This window comes from Equus quagga, chromosome 1, assembly GCF_021613505.1.
Source record: "Equus quagga isolate Etosha38 chromosome 1, UCLA_HA_Equagga_1.0, whole genome shotgun sequence".
Classification (NCBI taxonomy): domain Eukaryota; kingdom Metazoa; phylum Chordata; class Mammalia; order Perissodactyla; family Equidae; genus Equus; species Equus quagga.
This window is the reverse complement of record NC_060267.1, coordinates 136,388,796-136,408,450: the sequence shown is the minus strand read 5'-3', so window position 1 is coordinate 136,408,450 and position 19,655 is coordinate 136,388,796. Positions and strand designations below refer to the sequence as shown.

Genomic DNA, 19,655 nt, shown 5'->3' with positions numbered 1-19,655 from the left:
TCATGAGGTGCAGTACCCCCTGTTTTCTAGGCTACTGTTTATTCCTGCATGTTCGTCCCAGGTACTTACATGTGCATCCTCTAACACTCAGCCTCCAGAGAGCTGTGCCATGAGTTTACAGCCAGTCTACTGTCCACACCCTGAAGGACAGGCACCATGTTCCCAGTTTTCCTATTATAAACAATGTTGTGATGAACACCCTAATTTCTAACCGTTCCACCCATACTGGTGGCTGAGGCCACTCTTTTTGCTCCCCATTCTGGCCTTGACAGTCCTATACATACTGGGTACTCATAAATCCAAGTGGCCTCAGAAAGCGGGGACTGTTTTTACTTAAGTAGTCCAATGTGGTTGATGGGGAAGGGGAAGCTGCAGGCCAGGAAAGTAGGATCTCAGTCAAAGGCAAGGTGGGGCGCAGGGAGCTAGGGCCTTGAGGTGTGCAAGATCTTCCAGGCTCAGGGTATATGGAGGAGGGGGCATCCCTGCTGGCCTGACTGCTGCCCAGTCTCTCCTGCCCTCCTCTGCCATCAGAGCCTGCCCAGTCCTGTGCCACTGTGCTGAGGGATCCTGCCTGCCTAGGTTCTTCTTTCCACAGGAAGCTCTCTGGTTCCAGTGGAGTCTGACCCCACCAGGCCCTCTGCACCCAAGAGCTTGAGCTGAGGCCTGGGGAGGCAAGCAGAGGTTCATCCGGTCACGATTCCCAGCAAGCTGCCACTGTGCCAGGCGGGTGAGGGCTGCAGGGACAGATAGCTCTTGGGATAGGCATGGCGGCCGATAAACCCAGGCGACACCCTGAGAACTAGGCACCCGGCCTTCTTTGCCCCACACCTGAGGGAGCCAGGAGCGCACCTGGCCCTTCTCTCCCTGTCTGTCTGGGAGTCCCTCCAGAGCAGGTCCTGGCAGCGTCTGGTGAATCTTGGCCTCATAATGGACCAGGAGAGACCTGACAGACCGACAGCTGCGGAAGATCCCTGCTGGGGCAGGCCCCGCCCTTCACCCTCCCATTTCGTTGACCTGACCCTCACTGGGCTCAGTTCCTGCCCCGCCCCGCCCCACCCCTCATCGTCAAAGATTCATTGGTCTGCATCCCTCTCAGGCCCCGCCCCGGATGCTTAGGGCCCACCCCCGTCCGACCTAGCTCCTTTCGCCTCACAGCCCAGTCTTAACTCAGATCTCACCCCCTTCTCAACGTGAGCCCTGTCATTCCTCTCAGACCTCGCACGACCCTATAGACCTGCTCCTGTATTGTTTCCATAGGGCCACCCCCTCTCCTCGGAGCTCCCACTCCCTCCTCTCCCAGTAACAGGCCTGGGGCTTCGTCCACAGACCCCGCCTCTCACCAGCCTAGCCCGCCCCCAAGTGTCTGCTCCTTTCCTCGAGGTCCCTGCCCCTTCCCCTCCAGGACTCCGGAGTCCGAAGGTCCGACTTGTCCTTCACAGGTCCCGCTTCCTTGCCATCGAGGCCCCGCCCCTCCGCTAACGGTCCTCGCCCATTCGTCGAAGGTCCCGCTCCTCCCACCGCGGGGCTGGGCGTGGCGGAGCATGGTCGAGCCGCCCCTGGCTCCTCCCCCCTGAGCCTCACTTCCGGGCGCCAGCACGCCCCGCCTCGCCCCGGGTGCCCAGAGCTACCATGGAGCGGCAGGTGAGGGCTCAGCCCGCGGTTCCCGTGGTGCTTGCAGCCCGAGCCGGGTCTGACCCTGGTGTGTCCCATGCGCAGGTGCTGCTGAGCGAGCCCGAGGAGGCGGCGGCGCTGTACCGGGGCCTTAGCCGCCAGCCTGCGTTGAGCGCCGCCTGCCTGGGCCCAGAGGTCACCACGCAGTACGGGGGCCGCTACCGGACGGTGCACACTGGTGTGTGTATGGAGGGGAATCGGGTGGCGGGCCCATTCTGGGACTGTGCACTCGGGTGGAGAGAAGGGGCTGTGGAAGGCTCGCTGCTTGATAGGTGCTCACGGATGGGTGGAGGAAGAGGGAGCTTGGAGAGAGTGGGGGTGAGAGAGTACACCCCCGCCCTGAGATGTCTTCCCACACAGGTATATGGGGGGTGGGCTGTTCAGAGTCTTATGGGATGGTGCCCATGAAGGCATGAGTTGAGGATGTGAGAGTAGAATTTAGACCAAGGTACAGGGTGTCGGCTTTGTACGGCTCATCCCCATCACTGTATCCAGACATGTGCCAGGCTGCCCTCAAGGTTCTAGGGTGGGTGCTGGGAGCAGTAGTGGTTCCTCTCCAAGATGCAATCAGCTCAGGCTCTGTGGGCCTAGACATGAGTTGTGACCAAGTGTTGTCCATCCTGCACCCAGACTATCTGGAGACAGATTGAGGGAGGTGGACTGGACCTTCCTGGGGGTGGGGTGGGGCTGGTCAGGTCAAGTTGAGCAATCTCATGCCTCTCCTCGCAGAGTGGACTCAGAGGGACCTGGAACGCATGGAGAACATCCGATTCTGCCGCCAGTACCTGGTGTTCCATGATGGGGACTCAGTGGTGTTTGCAGGGCCTGCGGGCAACAGTGTGGAGACCCGGGGGGAGTAAGTTTGAGGGAGGAAACTTGCAGGCAAAGCCACAGCCATCTACAAGCCTTTTATGAATGCTTACCATGTCCTTTGTTGCGGGTGGGGCCCAGAAGGGAGGCCAGGAGCCAGGATTCTGCCCGTTGGTAGCTTATGTGGTCTCTAGTGATATGGCCTGATAAGCATTGGAGGCTTGCTCCAAGCTTGGGTTGGACTAGAGCCCATGGAGGCTCAGGGAGGCTGGGGAGAGTAGAGCCCCTGCCCCAGGGAAGAGAGGCAAGGCTAGCTGCCATGGTGGGGCTAGAAGGGCTACAGAGGCAGATGTGGGGCCAAAGCCTCAAGAATCTTATTTAAGAGGCTATAGCCAGTAAGGGGGCAGGATGGGGATATCACTGGGTGGGAGGTATTCCTGACCTTCTACCCTGTGTCTTCTTCAGGCTACTGAGCAGAGACTCTCCTTCAGGCGCCATGAAAGCTGTGCTGCGCAAGGCTGGAGGCACGGGCCTTGGGGAGGAAAAGCAGTTCCTGGAGGTGAGTCTGCATGAGACCAGGTGGTGGGCAACTAGGGGCACAGACCCACAATTAAGATTCAGTTGGGAGGCAGGCAACCTGATGCCCACATGTCCTCAGGTCTGGGAGAAGAACCGAAAGCTCAAGAGCTTCAACCTGTCGGCACTGGAGAAACATGGACCCGTGTATGAGGATGGTGAGGCAGCTGGCTGGTGAGCAGGGTAGACAGGAGGGGCAACCATAACCCAGGGCTCCCCCTGATTTGCCCTCCCTGCACCCAGACTGCTTTGGCTGCCTGTCCTGGTCACACTCGGAGACACACTTGTTGTATGTGGCAGAGAAGAAGCGCCCCAAGGCTGAGTCCTTCTTTCAGACCAAAGCCTTGGACATCGGTGGCAGCGATGATGAAATGGCCAGGCTGAAGAAGCCAGACCAGGCCATCAAGGTGCTCATGGCTGTGGCTAGTTGATGGAGGCACTTCAGGGCAGCCCCAGGGCTCAGTGTGCTCCCTGCTCACACTGTGCCCGTCAGAAATGGGGAGGCCCTGGCTTCTAGGGGGCAGGGTAGGCTCCTGCAAGACAGGCTGGGCATTCAGTGTCTTGTGTTCTCAGGGTGATCAGTTTGTGTTTTACGAAGATTGGGGAGAAAACATGGTTTCCAAAAGCACTCCTGTGCTCTGCGTGCTGGATGTCGAGAGCGGCAACATCTCTGTGCTTGAGGGGGTCCCTGAGAGTGTGTCCCCTGGACAGGTTAGTGCTGACTTGGACTACATCACTCCTGGAGTCTGGGGGCCCTGCCTGAGCTACTGCCCCTGTTCACACCTGCCCTGTGGTCTTGTTTATAGGCATTCTGGGCCCCTGGAGACACAGGTGTGGTGTTCGTAGGCTGGTGGCATGAGCCCTTCCGGCTGGGCATCCGCTTCTGCACCAATCGCAGGTGAGGAAGTGGAGCAGGGCAGGGGGCCTTGCAACTCAGGCTAGCCTTGAAGCTGAGTGTCTCTCTGGCGGTTCCAGGTCAGCCCTGTACTATGTGGACCTCATCGGGGGGAAGTGTGGTAAGTGTTGGCACCCACCTGTGCTTTGCTGACACACTGGCCCTGCCAGCCTGCATGATACTCACATGTCTGTCTGATCTAGAGCTCCTCTCAGATGACTCTCTGGCTGTCTCTTCTCCCCGGTTGAGCCCAGACCAATGCCGCATCGTCTACCTACAGTACCCATCTCTGGTTCCCCATCATCAGTGTAGCCAGCTGTGCCTGGTGAGCTGGAGGTGGGCGGGGGGAGGTCAGCAAGAGGGAATGGTGGATGAGAGCTAAAGATTCAGTTTCATCTCTCCATGGGCTCCTCAGTGGATCTCCTGTGTTGGGTGCAGTGATGGTATGAGTTCTGCCTGTCCTCTCCAGGCAGGGCCTGGAGGCTGAGTGCACCAGTATGGGGGGCTTTGCACTGTCAAGACTCACTACCTTGAGAGCATCCTCCGTCTACAAGAATGCTCCTCCCTTTGCTTGTCATCTGCATGTGGCCAGGCTCTGCAAGGGACTGGGATATAGTGGGTAGTTACTGTCTTTGTCCTTACCCAAGAAGAGCTTTGGGCCCCTAGTGAAAGTCAGAGCCCCTCCAGACATCTGGTCCAGGTCACCAGAAAGGAGAAACATCAGGCTCATCTCAGGTCCTTCCTCCCTTCCCTGAGGCTACCCGGGTCTATCAGAGAAGAGGACGGGTACAGCATTCTGTGCCCTGAGGGCACTGCCAGTCCCCTGGTGGGCCTGACCATTGTGTTCTCTTGCAGTATGATTGGTATACCAAGGTCACGTCAGTGGTGGTGGATGTTGTTCCTCGGCAGCTGGGAGGTAACGGGTGTGTGGCAGGGTGGGTGCAATGGAGTCCGCAGCTCTGTTTTCCCACCATCTGTTATCCCTGCACAGGGTCAGCTGCCTCAACTCTTCCTTCCTGGGTCCCTTCTGAAGTCTCCGTCCCTGCTGGGCCAGCCCCATGTCCAGCCTCCACAGGGAGTGGGGTCATCACCGTAGGGAATTGTTCTGATAGAAGGAAGTCAACTGGACCAAAGCTGAGATCAGAGCAGCCCAAGCTGGCTGAGGATTTGGATGATTTCATTCATTCCTGTGCTATAGCTCAGTTACATTTTTCTTGTTTTTCCAGTGACTGCTTAAAACCACTGCTCCTTTAAGGGGTCTCAGAAGGTGCACTAGGTTGGAATGTCCTACTTTAGAGGCTCCAAGCCCAAGTGTGCTGCATTATCCCACTCTCACCCCCCAGCCCTGCATTTGTCCAGTGCAAGCCCTTGAGTCAGCAGGGGTCTCTGGGAGGTTGGATCTTGGCCGACAGGCTCTGGTTGCAGTCTCAGGTGCTCACAGCTCTGCTTGGGATCCTAGACCATCCCAATGACATGAGGGGTGAGAGTCTCTTTTCTGAGGCCACCTGGTCAGTTCCAGGAGTCCAGTGGACAAGCGATGGCCTCCTTATCATCTCTTTGGGTTGCAGGGATGCAGTGGGGGGGACCTGGTCTGAATCCCAGCTCTGCCTCTTATTAGCTGTGTGTCCTTGGACAGTGTCCTGACCTCCCTGAGCTTCCATTTCTTCATTTATGGAGACGGTGGTTGCCCCTGCCTTCTTTGTAGGATTATAGTGAGGGTTAAATGAGTGATGATATTAAAGAGTAGGATTTATTCAGCTCCCTATACCAGGCACTCTGCTAAGCACTAATGGACAGATAGACAGGTGTTATCTTGGTTGCAGCTCCTGGTGCCTACCAGGGGCCCAATAAGAGCAGCTCATAGGAAAGCCAGTGCATTTCTTCTGAGCACCATGCTTTCTCTCAGAAGCTCTTAAGCTCTGCCTCTCCTGGGCCTTCAAGGGCCTCTGCCCTTCAGCCCCCACCTTTGGGCAGCTCCTCTTCGCCTACGGTGCCCCCATCTGTGGGACTGCCGTTTTCTCATAGTTGTAGGGGTCCCGGGTGAATTCCCCAGCAGCTCAGTCTGCCTCAGTCTTGACCCCCTACACCTCCACTCGTGGACAAGACCCCCAGCCCTCCTGTCCTTGCAGAGAACTTCTCTGGGATCTACTGCAACCTTCTGCCTCTGGGATGCTGGTCAGCTGACAGCCAAAGAGTAGTTTTTGACTCAGCTCAGCACAGCCGTCAGGTAAGGGGCCTTGATTATGTTGAGGCAGCCCCTGTAAACATCCCCTAGGTGCCTTGGGCCTGGGGCATAGCATATGCACACCCCTGGGTGGAATGCCCAGCCACACAGTCTCACTAGCCCCTTAAGGCCCTGCCTGCCCCTGTCCTGGACTCACTTTTCCATGAGGAGGGTGGCTGCCCTGGTGCCCCACAACAGAACCCTTAGCCTTTTCTCCTGAGGCAGAGATGCAACCCCTGCCCCCAGGCATTTCCAGCTTAAGGACAAGGGGGTTGCCACTGTGGTGGGCCCCTGAACACTATACAAAGAGCTGATGGAGATGGGACAGATCCCTTCTCCCAGGGATGGGGTGGGGATACCTGTAGTGTGCCAGGCTCCATTTGGTTGTGATAGTTGATCCTCATGCTGGCTCAAAGGACACAAAGGCATTTCTTACCTTGCCCAGGTCACTCAGCAAGTTGTGACAGGGCTGTGATTTGAACTCAGGCTCTTAGGCCACTCCCTACTGCACTGAGTAGATGTCGCCATAGTTGCTCACAGCCCTGGCCTGGCCCAGGGGTCCCCAAGAGGGTAGAAAGGAGGTGGGGGTGGGACCCATAGGGCTGTTGGATGTGGTGCCACACGTGGCCTCCCTTCTGCTTCAGGACCTGTTTGCTGTGGACACCCAGATGCATAGTGTGACCTCCCTGACGGCTGGTGAGCAGGGCTGGTGGACGGGCCAGCCAGGCCAGGGGTGGAACTGGAGCTCGAGCTTGTGGGGCAGTAGTGGCACTCTTGGCCACTCTGCATCACTGACTGTTCCTCAGCTTTTACTGATAGTCTCAAGAGGACCCTGCCCATGCAGGACCCTTACCCAGCCAACAGACTGCCTCCCCTGCTCCACTGCCCTTCGGCGCTCAACTCTGTCCATGTCCTGGTCCCACCTCAGCACGGCACCCACCCCTGCTCCTCCAACCTACAAAACTCTCCTTTGCCAACATCTGCCAGAGTTGTTTTTCCCCCTCCCCAAACCTCGGGTGCCCCATCACAGGCAGTGGCAACTCTGTCACCCCAGGGCCCAGGAGAAGCCCTGTGTTGGCTGATATGACTAGGCCTGGTGATTCTGCCCCTAAAACATCTTTTGAATTCTCCACCTGCCCTGACTGTACCTGCTGCTTCACAAAGCTACCAAAGTATTGCTCCCAAACTACATCTCATCGCACAGTCCTTGCTTAAGACTCTCCTTGGACCCCACTGCCCAGAATCAGCACACCCCGCCCCCAACTCCCTGGGCCTAGCTGCTAGCCCTGCAGACTGCAGTCATCAACTGGTGGGTGGATGTGCCGTGGTGGTCTGGTGGTCCCCAGGCACAGCCAGGGACTGCCAGATGAACAGACCGAGCAGAAGGCTCACCCAGGGCTGTGTGCAGTTGGGTGTTTGTGTCAGCTCCTTTGTTTGTGTCAGTCCCTTTGCTTCTCAGGCTGGAAGGGGTACCTTGTCATAGAGCCTCCAGCCTGAGATCTGGCTTTGCAGGGAGTGGGTGGGAAAGGTGGTAGCCTCTGCCAGGCACTTAGTGACATCTGCCTTCTCCAGGGGGATCAGGTGGAAGCTGGAAGCTGCTCACAATTGACCGGGACCTCATGGTGGTACAGTTCTCCACTCCCAGCCTACCCCCAAGCCTAGTGAGTGTTGGTGGACCTCGGGCCAGGAGGCAGGGGTTCTGTGTGCAAACAGAGCTCTCCAGGTCAGGGGAACTGGGCACAGCCCAGCATGGTCCAGGAAGGTCTGGCACCCATGGGAGGGAACTACTGCACTAGGATCTGCTCTGTACAGAGCATGGTGCCCGGGACAGTTCCCAGTTCTCTGGCATAATGCACCACAGGGAGACAGCAGAGCTTAGAAGCTGAGGAGGAAGGGGTATATGTGGTTCTGTATATGAGTACCTTTGTGTATGCCAGCTCACAACAGGAGTTATACTGTACCCTCTGGAGGTGGGTAGAAGGTCGAGCATAGTGAGAGCTGCCCACTTCCCACTCTGGGCAGAGGTGGAAGAGCAGGCAGGCAGCCGGCCACCTGTGACACACTTTTTCCCCTTGGCAGAAAGTTGGGTTCCTGCCTCCTGCAGGGAAGGAGCAGTCGGTGTTGTGGGTGTCCCTGGAGGAGGCCGAGCCCATTCCTGACATCTCCTGGGGCATCCGGGTGCTACAGCCACCTCCAGAGCAAGAGAATGTGCAGTATGGTGAGCTGGGCCAGAGACAGAGGGATGCCTTCTCCAAGTTCTCCAGCACACGCATCTGTGGTCATCTTTTCTGCCTCTTGTCTCACATTGTGGGGTTTCCTGGGGTTACCTCTAAAAGGTTTTCTGTTCCTCTTGTGGACAGTCATAGGGAATAGTGTCCAGTCATCTGGGCACCTGCTCTGGGTATCAGAGCGGGGCATTACCAGGCCAAATAATCTGTGGTGGGAAAACAAAGGTCTAAAGACAACAGGCCTTATATGAGGCCTTTGTGACCACACCTCATCCAGAATGCTATGCCTGCAGAGTTGGGCTCCCTGACTAGGGCGGAAGTGTGAGCCTTCTGGGGTACATGTGTCATAGTGTTAGCTGCCTTGGCCAGGTCTCTGTTCCAGAGGTCAGCCCCAGACGTGCAGCTACAGCTGAGGCCTTGAGGGGGAAGCCCCTGAGCAGTAGCACTGGCCCTGCTGACTGCTGCCCTCTCCCTGCAGCTGGCCTTGACTTTGAAGCAATCCTTCTGCAGCCCAGCGACCCTCCAGATAAGACCCAGGTGCCCATGGTGGTCATGCCCCATGGTAAGCATCTGACCTAAGAGCAGCCCCTGCCCTCCCACCACCCCTCCTAGTTGGCTCTTTCACCCTCTGCTCCCTGTCTGCAGGGGGGCCCCATTCCTCCTTTGTCACTGCCTGGATGCTGTTCCCAGCTATGCTTTGCAAGATGGGCTTTGCAGTACTACTAGGTGAGTGAGCAGGGCCAGGGGCTCTGGTAGGGCTGTTGGGGGGGGGTGATGAGGTGGGCCCGGTTTGTACAAACACCATGGGTGCCACCCTAGTCTCCAGGCCTCTCTCTAGCCAAGTCCTGATAACCAATACCAGGAATTGCCATGAAAAGGGTGCTTTGGTCACTGGGCAGCAGCGTCAAATTTCTTGGCCCCTTCACCTTGACAGTCTGTAGTATAGCTGGTCACAAGCACCTAATTCACAGATGGGTGAAAGGGTGTCCAGGGGGCTGGGAATGTCACTTGATCACCCTGTCTGGTCCTTCCCTGACCTCCAGTGAACTATCGTGGCTCCACGGGCTTTGGCCAGGACAGCATCCTCTCCCTCCCAGGAAATGTGGGCAACCAGGATGTGAAGGACGTACAGGTATCAGGGGCTGGGGCTTCTGGACAGGCTGGAGGGTGGACTGTCAGGGGTGTGGCTCCATTCAGCTGGGCAGGCAACTGGCTGAAGCATGCTCTGCCCCACCCTGTAGTTTGCAGTAGAGCAGGTGCTCCAGGAAGAACACTTTGATGCAGGCCGCGTGGCCCTTATGGGTGGTTCCCATGGTGGCTTCCTCTCCTGTCACTTGATTGGTCAGTACCCAGAAACCTACAGTGCCTGCGTGGCCCGGAACCCGGTGATCAATATCGCCTCCATGATGGGCTCCACTGACATCCCTGACTGGTGGGTGTGCCCCACAGGTCCCTGCCCTTCCCTCTACCCCTTACCTCCAGGGAGCCCCCAAAGGCCCCAGAGCTCCTGGGACTGCATCAGCTCAGTCTCTTGCAGGTGTGTGGTGGAGGCTGGCTTCCCCTACAGCAGTGACTGCTTACCAGACCTCAGTGTGTGGGCCGAAATGCTAGACAAGTCACCCATCAAGTACACCCCTCAGGTACACAGCTCTGCCCCTGCCCTGTGGGCTGGCAATCCGTCCAGGGCCTGGGGCCCTGCTCACCACCACTCCCCATACCCAGGTGAAGACGCCACTGTTACTGATGCTGGGCCAGGAGGACCGGCGTGTGCCCTTTAAGCAGGGCGTGGAATATTATCGTGCCCTCAAGGCCCGGAAGGTGCCTGTTCGGTGAGTGCAGCAGGACAGCCATAGCAGTTGGTGGGCAAGTGAGCAGAGGAGGACCCTCCAACCTGAAACATCGTTGCCCAACGTCTACAGGCTCCTGCTCTATCCCAAAAGCACCCACACGCTATCAGAGGTGGAAGTGGAATCGGACAGCTTCATGAATGCTGTACTCTGGCTGCGCACACACTTGGGCACCTGAAGCCCTGCCTCTCTGCATAAGCTGGTTGGCCTATGCCACACTTCACTCCTGGAGAGCCCCAGGGTCTGGCAGAGTGGTGAGAGGCTTCCTGGGTTCTGGACTTCATGGATGGGGGAGCCGAGGAATGTGGGCTATATAGTTATAATAAATGAGGACACACAGTCTAGTTTCTGCTGGTACTTTGGATCAAGCCATCTCTAACCCCAGCCTCACCCTTGGGGTTCAGAGACCATGGGCCCTGGGTGTGGTAGCCATAAAGACCTCATCTACCTCCAGTGTGACAGGGGATGGGACAGTGAGAGGCTCAGCCACTGCCTGTCCTGGCCAACTGGGTCTCCACCGGGCTAGCTCCCTCTACTGCAGCCCTTTGTTAGAAACTGCCCTGAGGCCAGCCCGGTGGCACAGCGGTTAAGTTCGTACGTTCCCCTTCTCAGCAGCCTGGTGTTTGCCGGTTTGGATCCCAGGTGTGGACATGGCACCGCTTGGCAAAAGCCATGCTGTGGTAGGTTCATGTGTAAAGTAGAGGAAGACGGGCATGGATGTTAGCTCAGGGCCAGTCTTCCTCAGCAAAAAGAGGAGGATTGGCAGTAGTTAGCTCAGGGCTAATCTTCCTCAAAAAAAAAAAAAAAAGAAACCGCCCTATACCATCCTTCTCCTCTCAACAGTGTATCTAGAGGCCCTGCCCTTCCACAGCACTCACAGGCTAAGGTAGTCCTAGGGTCAGAATGCCCAGCCCAGGGTACGTGGCCTCCAGCCACCCAAGTCCTAGCCAGGAGTTGCCAATTCATTCCCTAAAACAGAGCCTAAGAAGTACCCTGCACATGTGTAAAGAGGAAAGGTGACTTTATGTCTGACAGGAAGCTTCGTCTTCCCCAAGGCACATAGGATTGAGGCTGGGCCTAGCCCAGCCTCATGACCTTGTGAATCCAGTCCACAAACACAGAGACACGCATGAAGATGGCTGGCCAGCGGGGCCGTGCACACACTTGGTTGGGGATTATGATTCCCTCCAGGACCCAGCAGTCATGGGTAAAGCAGGCAAGTGGGCCCCCGTAGTCACCCTAGTAGGTGGGAGAACTGGTGAGGCGACCCTGGGCCATGGTAGAGACTAGCCCTCTTGGGGAAGAAGGAGTACATTTTCAACTTCCCATGCCCTCCCTGGGCTGGCCAGGGGCCCTGCCACTGACCTCACAGGCACCCACAGGAGCCAACAGTCCCTCAGTGCACATCTCACTCTCGTGTACTCGTCCTCGGTGTTTGACATTACATTCCTGGTTGGAGATGACATTCAGTGAGGCCACGTTTAGGACTGCATTGTCCCCTGTACCTACAGTAAAGGGAATGAGAAAGAGAGGGCCTCTGGGTAGGATCCAAGGCTGGGCCTTCTAGCCTGGAGCAGTCCATGCTCCTGCATTGGGCCCTTACCTTTGGTCTCACTCCAGCCTGCGATCTCACACTTGGTGCCTGGAGGTATCACATGCCGCGCAGGGGGCAGGCAGATCAGGGCCACGTGCTGGTTCAGGGTCACAGGTCTTTAGCAGGAATGAAGACACTCAGGGCCTGATGCCACAAGGCCCAGCACTACCTCACACCCTCTTGACTTTGTCACATACCTCTCCAGCTTAAGCAGAACAAGTTGGGAGCCTGAGGGCCCACACACCATCTTGGCCACTGGGACCTGCTGCAGGTCTGGCTCCCCAGGCTGCGGGTTCTGGAATAGGGTGCCCAGCCACACCTCATAGCCCATGAGAGGCACATGGCTGGGAGAGAAGCTCTGCTAGATCAGTCGTGACTCATAGTCTGTTGCCCCAAGCTCACCTGTTGGCTTGCCTGGGGAAGGTGGCTAAGGGGAAGACGAAGGCAGGGGGGTGGGACTGGGTCCCCAAACCGCAGGAAGGCTCACCAGGAGGAGAAGCACTGCCGGGCAGTCAGTACCCACTGCTCCTTCACTAGGGACCCCCCGCAGAAATGCTGGCCCTGCCTGGAGGAGTGGGGTTTAGGAGAGGGAACAGTGAGTCCTGGGACACAAGATGGACCTGCCATCTCTTGGCTAGGACCTCTGAGGCCAGGAACAGATTCCCACCCTCTGCTGGTATAAGTACTGAGGATATAGCCTCAGCTCCTCTGGGGGAGACCGGCAGTTGTGCCTCACCGGTTGCGCAAGCTGACTGTCCAGGGAGAGTTCCCCGGCTGGCCTCCCACCATACGCAGCTTGGAGCGCCACTCATCCAGGTGAGCCACCCTCTTGCCACACTTCTCAAACAGCATCTGGACTGGTGGATGGGATGGGCCGCATGAAACCCTGACTGGATTGAGATGGGGGGCAAATGGGTCCCGACCCAGGCTTGGCCCAAGTCCATACCTGGGGGCTCCAAGATGGACGGTGGTTTGTCATCATCTGAAAGACCCAAGTTCACCCACTTTAAGAGAGCCAGCCTTTGGCGGTGGAGGCTAGGGGCGGGGCCCCGGGGGAGTGTCGCCAGCGCTCACCGCAGCGCCGCAGTGCACAGTAGTCGAATGGAGTCCCCGGGTCAGTAGTGTAGCACCAGGGTCCATGGCTATCCCTGTCCGGGTTCCGGCAGAAGTTCTCCTCCAGTTGGGCGTGCGGGGCAGAGGTGGGCGTGAACCTAGGCGGGAGGGGGAGCCAAGTCATAGCAGGGTAATCCCCAACTCCCGCTGGGCTCCAGTTTGAGACGCCACAGCGTGCCGCCTTAGAGTTAGGACCAGGCGGGACCTGTGGCCTAGGTCTGGGAGGGGCCGGCCTGCCGACCGACTCACTGCGGCTTGTGCGGCGTCTCCGCGGACCAGCGCTGGCACGTTACGCCCTTGCGGGTCTTGCTGACCGAGCCGCGGTACCACTCCCCCGCGCCGCGGTAGCAGTCTGCGACGGATGGGCAGGGGCAGCCGTCAGCCCGTTCTCGCCCCAACCATCCAGCTCTGTGCCTCCAGTCCCAGCTCGGGCCTTACCCTCGGGCCGCACGTCGTCGGCGCAGCGCCGGATCTGGTAGCAGAAGGCCACGCGCATGCCAGGCCGTGATGTGAAGCACCAGGGCGCCTCCGAGCCGTCGGGGTTCCGGCAGAAGTTCTCCCGAAGGTCCCTGGGCAGGCGCTCCCCTCAGCCCTGGGGGTCCCGGCCTGCCAGCCCGCAAGCCAGGCCGCCTCCGGCTGGAGCCCAGCTTCCAGCTCCGCCCCAGGTCCCGCCTTCCTTCAAGCCCCGCCCCAGAGCCCTCCTCAGGTCCCACCCGCAGAAGTACGCCCCCAGTGGCGGCCCTACACCTTACTTGCACGCGTATTTCTCCGGCAAAAAGCGATGCTGATGCGGGTTCTGCGCGTCCCAACGCTGGCAGGGCACGCCCGCGGCGGTAGTGTTGGCCGTGCCCCGATAGCCCTCGCCCTTCCCGCGGAAGCAGTCAAGGGTCGTGGCTTCGTGGCGTGGCTGTGTCTCGGACCCTTGGATGGACGGAAGCCGGTCGGAGCACGAGCGGGAGCTGAGACCAGGACTGGGGCTGAGGCCAAGCCCCACTCTTGACGGTCCCCAGGCGGCTCACGCCCAGCCCCTCCTCTTTCTCCGGCCAGGCCACGCCCGCCCACTTTTCCCAGGTGCCCTCCTAGGCCCCGCCCCGCGCCCTACCGCAGAGGGGGAGGTCGCAGAACTCTCGCTCCGTCTGCGGGTCTGTGGTATAGCACCACGGCCGCTCCGAGCCGTCCGGATTCCGACAATAGTTGTCGTCCAGATCTTTGTCAAGGAACCTGGGGGCGGTAGCGGGGCGTGAACAAGACCCTGGGACTCAGGTCCTATCTGACCCGGACCAACGACCGCCTATATTCGGCCCCGCCCCTGAAGGCCTGGGCCCGCCCCTAGCGCGGTCTCCTTGGTGCCCAGCCGCCCGCGCGTACTTGCCCGGCTCAAAGGGGTGCGCGTGCGGGTGCTGCAGGTCCCAACGCTGACACTCGCGTCCTGACTCGGTGCGGTCCACTGCGCCGCGGTAATCCTCGCCATTGCACCAAACGCAAGCAGCTGGGGACATGGGGCCGGTGGGTTCGTGGATGGGCGTGGGCATGCTCCTCCCGCCCCGGGCTCAACTCGGAGGTGCTTACCCTCCCGGCACGACTTGATGCCGCAGCTCTGGAAGCGCACGGCAGGGTCTGTCGTGTAGCACCAGGGACCTCCCGGGTCCCCGTCAGGGTTGCGGCAGAAGTTCTCCTCCAAGCCATTTCGGAGTGTGGGTGTGTACCTAGGGGCAAAGAGCAGCAATACAGTGCTTGCTGAGGGCAGGTGCCGGGCCAGGCAGGGACAGAGGGGAGGTGTCTGTCTCACTTGTGATCATTGGGGAACCTGTGGCTCCAGCGCTGGCAGGGTAGGCCAGCCGTGGTGATGGCCACAGTGCCCCGATACTTGACACCATTGTCCATGATGCAGGTCCGCACATAGTCTGGGAGCAAGAGATCCGCGGTCAAGAAGGCCTGAGGCCCCATCACCCCTATCCCCTGCCTGCCCTTCTCCACAGCCACTCACCTTTCTTTTGGAAGAGATCGCAGCGCCCAGAACGCTGCAGCCGTGTATGGGGTGAGTGCTGAGTCCATGGCAGCAGTTGGCAACCATGGCTGCTCACGTTGTAGTGGAAAGCCCTGGGAGAAGGAGGCACAGGGTCACCCAGTGCCCAGGTTCCCCTGCCCCCAGTCTTACCTAGGTCCTGTGACCACTTGCCTGCAGTCCAGTAGGGGCCCGCAACGCCCTGCACACTCCTCAGCATCTGCCACGTCCTCTTGCCAAGGCCTGGGCCCCACTGCATGTAGCAGGTGTTGCAGCTCCATACCCCGGAGCACCTGGAAGTCATTCAAGGGCGAGCGCTGCCCTGCAGGGTGGGCATGCATGTCAGTGCATGTATATCAGCATGCTCACTCTTCGTTCCTTCAGGGGATCAAAACTACAAGGCCTCTGGGATGGACTCTGTGCTCACATTCAAGGGTCAGACCCCTGTACAGGGTGGGAGAGGCAGGCACAGATGTGGTGGTTATCACCAGCACCCCTGTTTAGTGGGCAAGGCACTAGGCTCAGGTCTAAAACATACACCATGAGAGCAGTGGGTGATGGTGCTTGCCCTGTGGAGCTTGACCCATCTCATCTCTCAGATGAGAATGCTAAGGCTCAGAGCTGTCATACTACCCAGGCAGAGGCCTAACCCAGGCATTTTGACTCCAAGTCTGGGCTCTCACCAGCATGACAATATATGCTAGGTTAGATCAGACCTGTGAGGAATAACTGCCTGCATGTGTGTATGCATCTGTGAGGTCCCAACACTGCCTCAATGCTACAGTAGATATTCTAACGCAGGCCTGAATTAGCAGTGTATATATGTATTCCTGGGGCTGCCCAGTTCTGTGCAAGAAGCCAAGGTCACTCACTGCTCCATGCCCAGTAGGAAAGTGAGCTCCTGGCTCGAATAGCATGATGGGCCTGGGGTCGACCTCTTCCTGAAGGCAGATGGGGATGGTGTCGGGGGCACTCACCAGGGGCCCCTGAGCACTGGGTCAGAAGCAGCAGTAGTGGGAGCCACCCCATTCTCCTGGCCGGAGGCTGCACTGTGACCCACCAAGGCCTCATCCGGGAAGTTGTGAAACCTGTCCCTACGGGATTGGGTGGCTCTGGCTCCACACCCCCACCCCAGGCCTGCTGGGGCCTGACCTGAGACCCAGTGGCAGGAATGTGGGTGGGGCCAGGCCTCAGGCCCCCTGGGTGAGGTGCAAGGGCCCTCACTCTGGCACAGCTAGCCCCTGAGAGATTGCCCTCTGTAGTGGGCAGGTGTTGGAAAGGTTCAGTGGGGAAACTCGAGATACCCTAGGGTTGGGATAGAGCCCCCCTACAGCCTGGGCTGCTCTGAAGGGAAGGGCAGTGTGGACATATTCACTGCCAGAGGCCTGAGTTCCAGCCCCTGGGCGGTGATGTTAAACTTTTCTGAGCCTTAGCTTATCCCTGTAAAGTGGGGAGCGTTCCCTGCCCCAGCCCTAAAGCAGCCCGCCCCTTTTGCTGACTTATCGGTGCCAGCTGTAGGCAGGTTGGCCCACACCCCTGGCAGCAGAGCCCAGAGAGGCTCCCCTCGCCCCGCCAGAGGTGCCATCCCAGGGAAGGTAAGCGAGGTCACCCATCTGGCCGGAATGGAGGTGGGGCGAGAGGTAGTAGGGACCCTGGCAGGTGCGGCCGTTCAGACGTCCTACAGGACATCTGAGCCGAGCCTCCAAGTACGAGTAGGAGTTAAGATAGGCGGCCTGGGGCTCCCAGTTAGGACGTTGCGTTCCGACACAGCTGGACCAAGAGCTCCTCCTGTGCCAGCGGGGCTCGGAGGCGGCTGGGCTGTGGGGTGAGGCAGACGCCGGGAACAACCTGGCTGGAGGCTGCAGAGGAGGCCCCCTGGCGGAGGCCGGGTGCGGACAGATGCGCGTGCGCTACAGGCGCGCGGTTTGGCCCTGGACGGACGCCGTAGCCGAGAGGCTGGGCGGATGTTGTGAGCCGGGACGCCGAGGCCAAAGCTGGGGGTGAGTGAGGGGCGGCAGGGCTTCCAGCTCGGCGGCCCCCGCGGCTCCCCTCGCGGCCCCGGCCTGTCCGGTGCGAGGGTGCTCGTCGCGCGGGGGTCGCAGCCTATGCTGCAGGACTCCGGGCTGGAGCTGGCCTGGAGGATCCTCCGGAGCTTGGGGCCGGGCGGGGGCGACTAGGGGGGGACATTCGCTGCCCTCCGTGTCCTTGGGCTCCGAGATGGGGTCGGTTCGGTTTCGAGCCCAGATCCCTCGGCGAAACTGGACAGGATCGACGTGGCAGGGAGCCCCTGAACAAAGTCAAGATCCGCCTCTCACCTGGGTCCTCAGCACCTGACACCCGGTGTGGATGTCCGGAAAGTTTACTAATCAAATGAGTGACCACGTCTGGTCTGTCCTGCGCCTGCCCTGGTGTGAGAGGGGCAGCGGCCGGGAACGCTGGCGGAGGGCCTGCGGTGGGCGGCAGGGCGGGAGAGTCACCTTCCCGAGGGGCAGGCGTGGTGCGGACTGTGAATGGAGAAGGGTGTGTGGTGGAAGCAGAGAGCCTGTTTGGGGTGAGATAAGAGACTAGGCTGCAGAGAAGTGAGTGCTATCTAAGGCAGTGCTAGAGGGCCAGGCTCTAGACCGCTGCTGTCTAATAGAACTTTCTGTGATGATGAAAATGTTCTGTTTTCGGTGTCTAGTACAGTAACCACTAGCCACATGCAGCCACTAAGTCCTTGAAATGTGGCTAATATAACTGAGAAATTGAATTTTTAATTTTTCAAACTTTAGTTCAAATTTAAATAGCCACATGTGGCTAGTGTTGGGCCGCACAGCTCTTGATCATTGAGGCTGGCACCAAACGACAGTGCAGCTTCTGAAGCAGCAGCAGCAACACCATGATATGTGAGGGATGGACAGCAGTGGGAAGACCCATGGGGTCTGCGATGAGGACTGGGCAGGGATGGTGCTCTGACGGGGTGGGAGGCTGTGTGTATGAGTGGAAACAAGAAAACTAGAAGGCCTTTGGATAGGAGAAGGGAGGATCTTGGAGCTGAGGAAGGAGGTCGTAGCTTTGGGTGTCAGCAAGACTTGTAGCTGGAGATGGCACCAAGCCTTTGAATGGTGGACTACACTGGGGGGAATGTGGTGTAGGGTTCTCTCTTCTGGATATGAGCTGGACCCAGTGTGGCTTACAACTGAGGATACAGGGGCTCTGCCCATAGGCCACCTCACTTTGGATGCTTTAGTCTGATTTTCCCAGGGTTGAGGCATTTAGTTTGGTTCAACAAACATAGTCTGGTACCCGTTCTCTGTCGGGCCCTGTGCTAAGTACTGGGACATGGTGAGGCCCTGTCACATGGGCCCAGACCCCACCCACCGTTCCTGTATAGGAAGCTGGGAGCCCCTGCTTTCCTCTGCTCTGTGTTGGTATGTGTGTGAGTGTGCGTGCACCTGACTTTACCTGCTCCCAAGCCTTCCTGCCACCCCAGGACTGAGGTCAGTCCTCTCACTCCGTTCCCAGGACCACTGGCTGCCCACAAGACATGAAGGATGGCGTCCAAGGGGGCCGGCGTGTCTTTCTCCCGCAAGAGCTATAGGCTGACCTCAGACGCTGAGAAATCCAAGGTCACAGGTAAGGGTTGGCAGGGCTGGGAGGATGCTCCTTGTGTTGAGGGAAGGAGCAGGAAGAGACAAAGGCGGCAAAATCTCAGGTCCAATGAGTCTCAGGCCTCGCTGCCCTCCTAGTCCTCATGAGCCAGTTGTTTTCTACCAGCAACCATGGAGCAGTACACCCAACGTGACTGCTCTTCTGACCCCTGTGGCTAGCCTAGGACCAGGAGCCTCTGGGAGCTGTACTGACCAGGTGACCCTTCTTTCCCTTCTGACCTGTGGCCCAGGCATTGTCCAAGAGAAGCTGCTGAATGACTACCTGCACCGCATCTTTTCCTCTCGTGATCATACACTGACCACAGCCACCAACAGGTATGGCCGGGTGGGTAGCCCCTCCTCAGTCCATGGGACCAGACCACGGAGGCTGGCTTGTGGGTTAGGGGGCCTGGGCTTTCGATAGGCTATCTTGGGTTTCGTTCTCATTCTGCCACTTGGGGCTGTGAGATCTCGGGCTAGAGAGTCTGCCTTTTGACTCCGCTTCTTCTTCTTCCCTGGCAGTGCTAGTACCTTCTTTCTGAGGGTGTTGTGGAGGTTAGGGGCATGGTGCACATTCAGGGCTTGGCATAATACCTCATACCTACTCCACAGTCAGCATCTGGTCCCGTGTGCACCTGCCCACATATCTGCACCACCCTGGCCCTCCCTGAATCTATAAAGTACAGACCATACCAGCCCCTTTTCCTTGGAAGTTTAATGCATTTTAGACCATATCAGAGTTACAGGTGCACTCTAGCAGAAACCTAGAAATAGATAGAAGAAAAAGTATCTGTCCTCTCGTTATTCTGACATGACCATTTGAGCATGATTCCTTTCTGTTTTGTTCGTCTCATGATGTATGTAGTTCAGATTGTACTGTATAGAAATTTTTTTTTAAATTTCCATCATGTTTAGTTCTTTTAAAAAAAGTTTTATTGAAGAGTAATTGACATACAACAAACCGCATGTATTCAACTCAGGAAGTTTTAATATGGATAATCTATGAAACCATCACTACCATCAAGATAGTGGATATAGCTCTCACCTCCAAAAGTATAGTTTA

At 58.2% G+C, this 19,655-nt stretch overlaps 3 protein-coding genes across 9 annotated transcripts in view; 2 read left to right on the top strand and 1 right to left on the bottom strand.

The window, feature by feature from the left end:
* Positions 1 to 1,552: 1,552 nt before the first annotated feature.
* Positions 1,553 to 10,595, top strand: APEH (acylaminoacyl-peptide hydrolase). The gene is made up of 22 exons (XM_046685672.1): positions 1,553 to 1,641; positions 1,717 to 1,849; positions 2,401 to 2,527; positions 2,947 to 3,040; positions 3,140 to 3,215; positions 3,301 to 3,464; positions 3,631 to 3,768; positions 3,864 to 3,955; positions 4,033 to 4,073; positions 4,156 to 4,277; positions 4,808 to 4,868; positions 6,082 to 6,179; positions 6,821 to 6,872; positions 7,749 to 7,837; positions 8,256 to 8,394; positions 8,883 to 8,966; positions 9,050 to 9,130; positions 9,448 to 9,536; positions 9,646 to 9,836; positions 9,942 to 10,044; positions 10,127 to 10,233; positions 10,324 to 10,595. Exons 1-22 carry the CDS (start codon positions 1,630 to 1,632, stop codon positions 10,427 to 10,429), a joined length of 2,199 nt encoding a protein of 732 aa, XP_046541628.1. The 5' UTR covers positions 1,553 to 1,629; the 3' UTR covers positions 10,430 to 10,595.
* Positions 10,596 to 11,255: 660 nt separating this feature from the next.
* On the bottom strand, positions 11,256 to 16,034 carry MST1 (macrophage stimulating 1). Of its 4 annotated transcripts, XM_046673928.1 has the most exons (18): positions 15,941 to 16,034; positions 15,138 to 15,285; positions 14,946 to 15,058; positions 14,748 to 14,862; positions 14,528 to 14,664; positions 14,327 to 14,447; positions 14,061 to 14,179; positions 13,711 to 13,879; positions 13,397 to 13,527; positions 13,208 to 13,310; positions 12,920 to 13,056; positions 12,792 to 12,827; positions 12,582 to 12,702; positions 12,333 to 12,410; positions 12,043 to 12,189; positions 11,855 to 11,961; positions 11,617 to 11,756; positions 11,256 to 11,490 (listed from the first exon to the last, which is right to left on the bottom strand). In XM_046673928.1, the coding sequence occupies exons 1-18, from the start codon at positions 16,032 to 16,034 to the stop codon at positions 11,329 to 11,331; spliced, it is 2,178 nt and encodes a 725-aa protein (XP_046529884.1). In that variant the 3' UTR covers positions 11,256 to 11,328. The 4 variants fall into 4 exon arrangements, with proteins under 4 accessions (XP_046529884.1, XP_046529866.1, XP_046529860.1 ...); XM_046673910.1 differs by lacking the exon at positions 12,333 to 12,410; XM_046673904.1 differs by lacking the exon at positions 12,792 to 12,827 and having other exon boundaries at positions 12,582 to 12,735.
* Positions 16,035 to 16,200: 166 nt separating this feature from the next.
* RNF123 (ring finger protein 123) overlaps positions 16,201 to 19,655 on the top strand; it is a 33,937-nt gene continuing 30,482 nt past the window's right edge. Inside the window, exons 1-3 of one of the 4 annotated variants that reach the window (XM_046668962.1) lie at positions 16,201 to 16,558; positions 18,468 to 18,578; positions 18,844 to 18,928. In XM_046668962.1, the coding sequence (XP_046524918.1) occupies positions 18,497 to 18,578; positions 18,844 to 18,928 (167 nt within the window). In that variant the 5' untranslated portion in view covers positions 16,201 to 16,558; positions 18,468 to 18,496. Of the gene's footprint in view, positions 16,559 to 16,786; positions 16,964 to 16,991; positions 17,372 to 18,467; positions 18,579 to 18,843; positions 18,929 to 19,655 lie in introns of those variants that run through there. The other 3 variants (XM_046668950.1, XM_046668963.1, XM_046668957.1) reach the window with 3 other exon arrangements.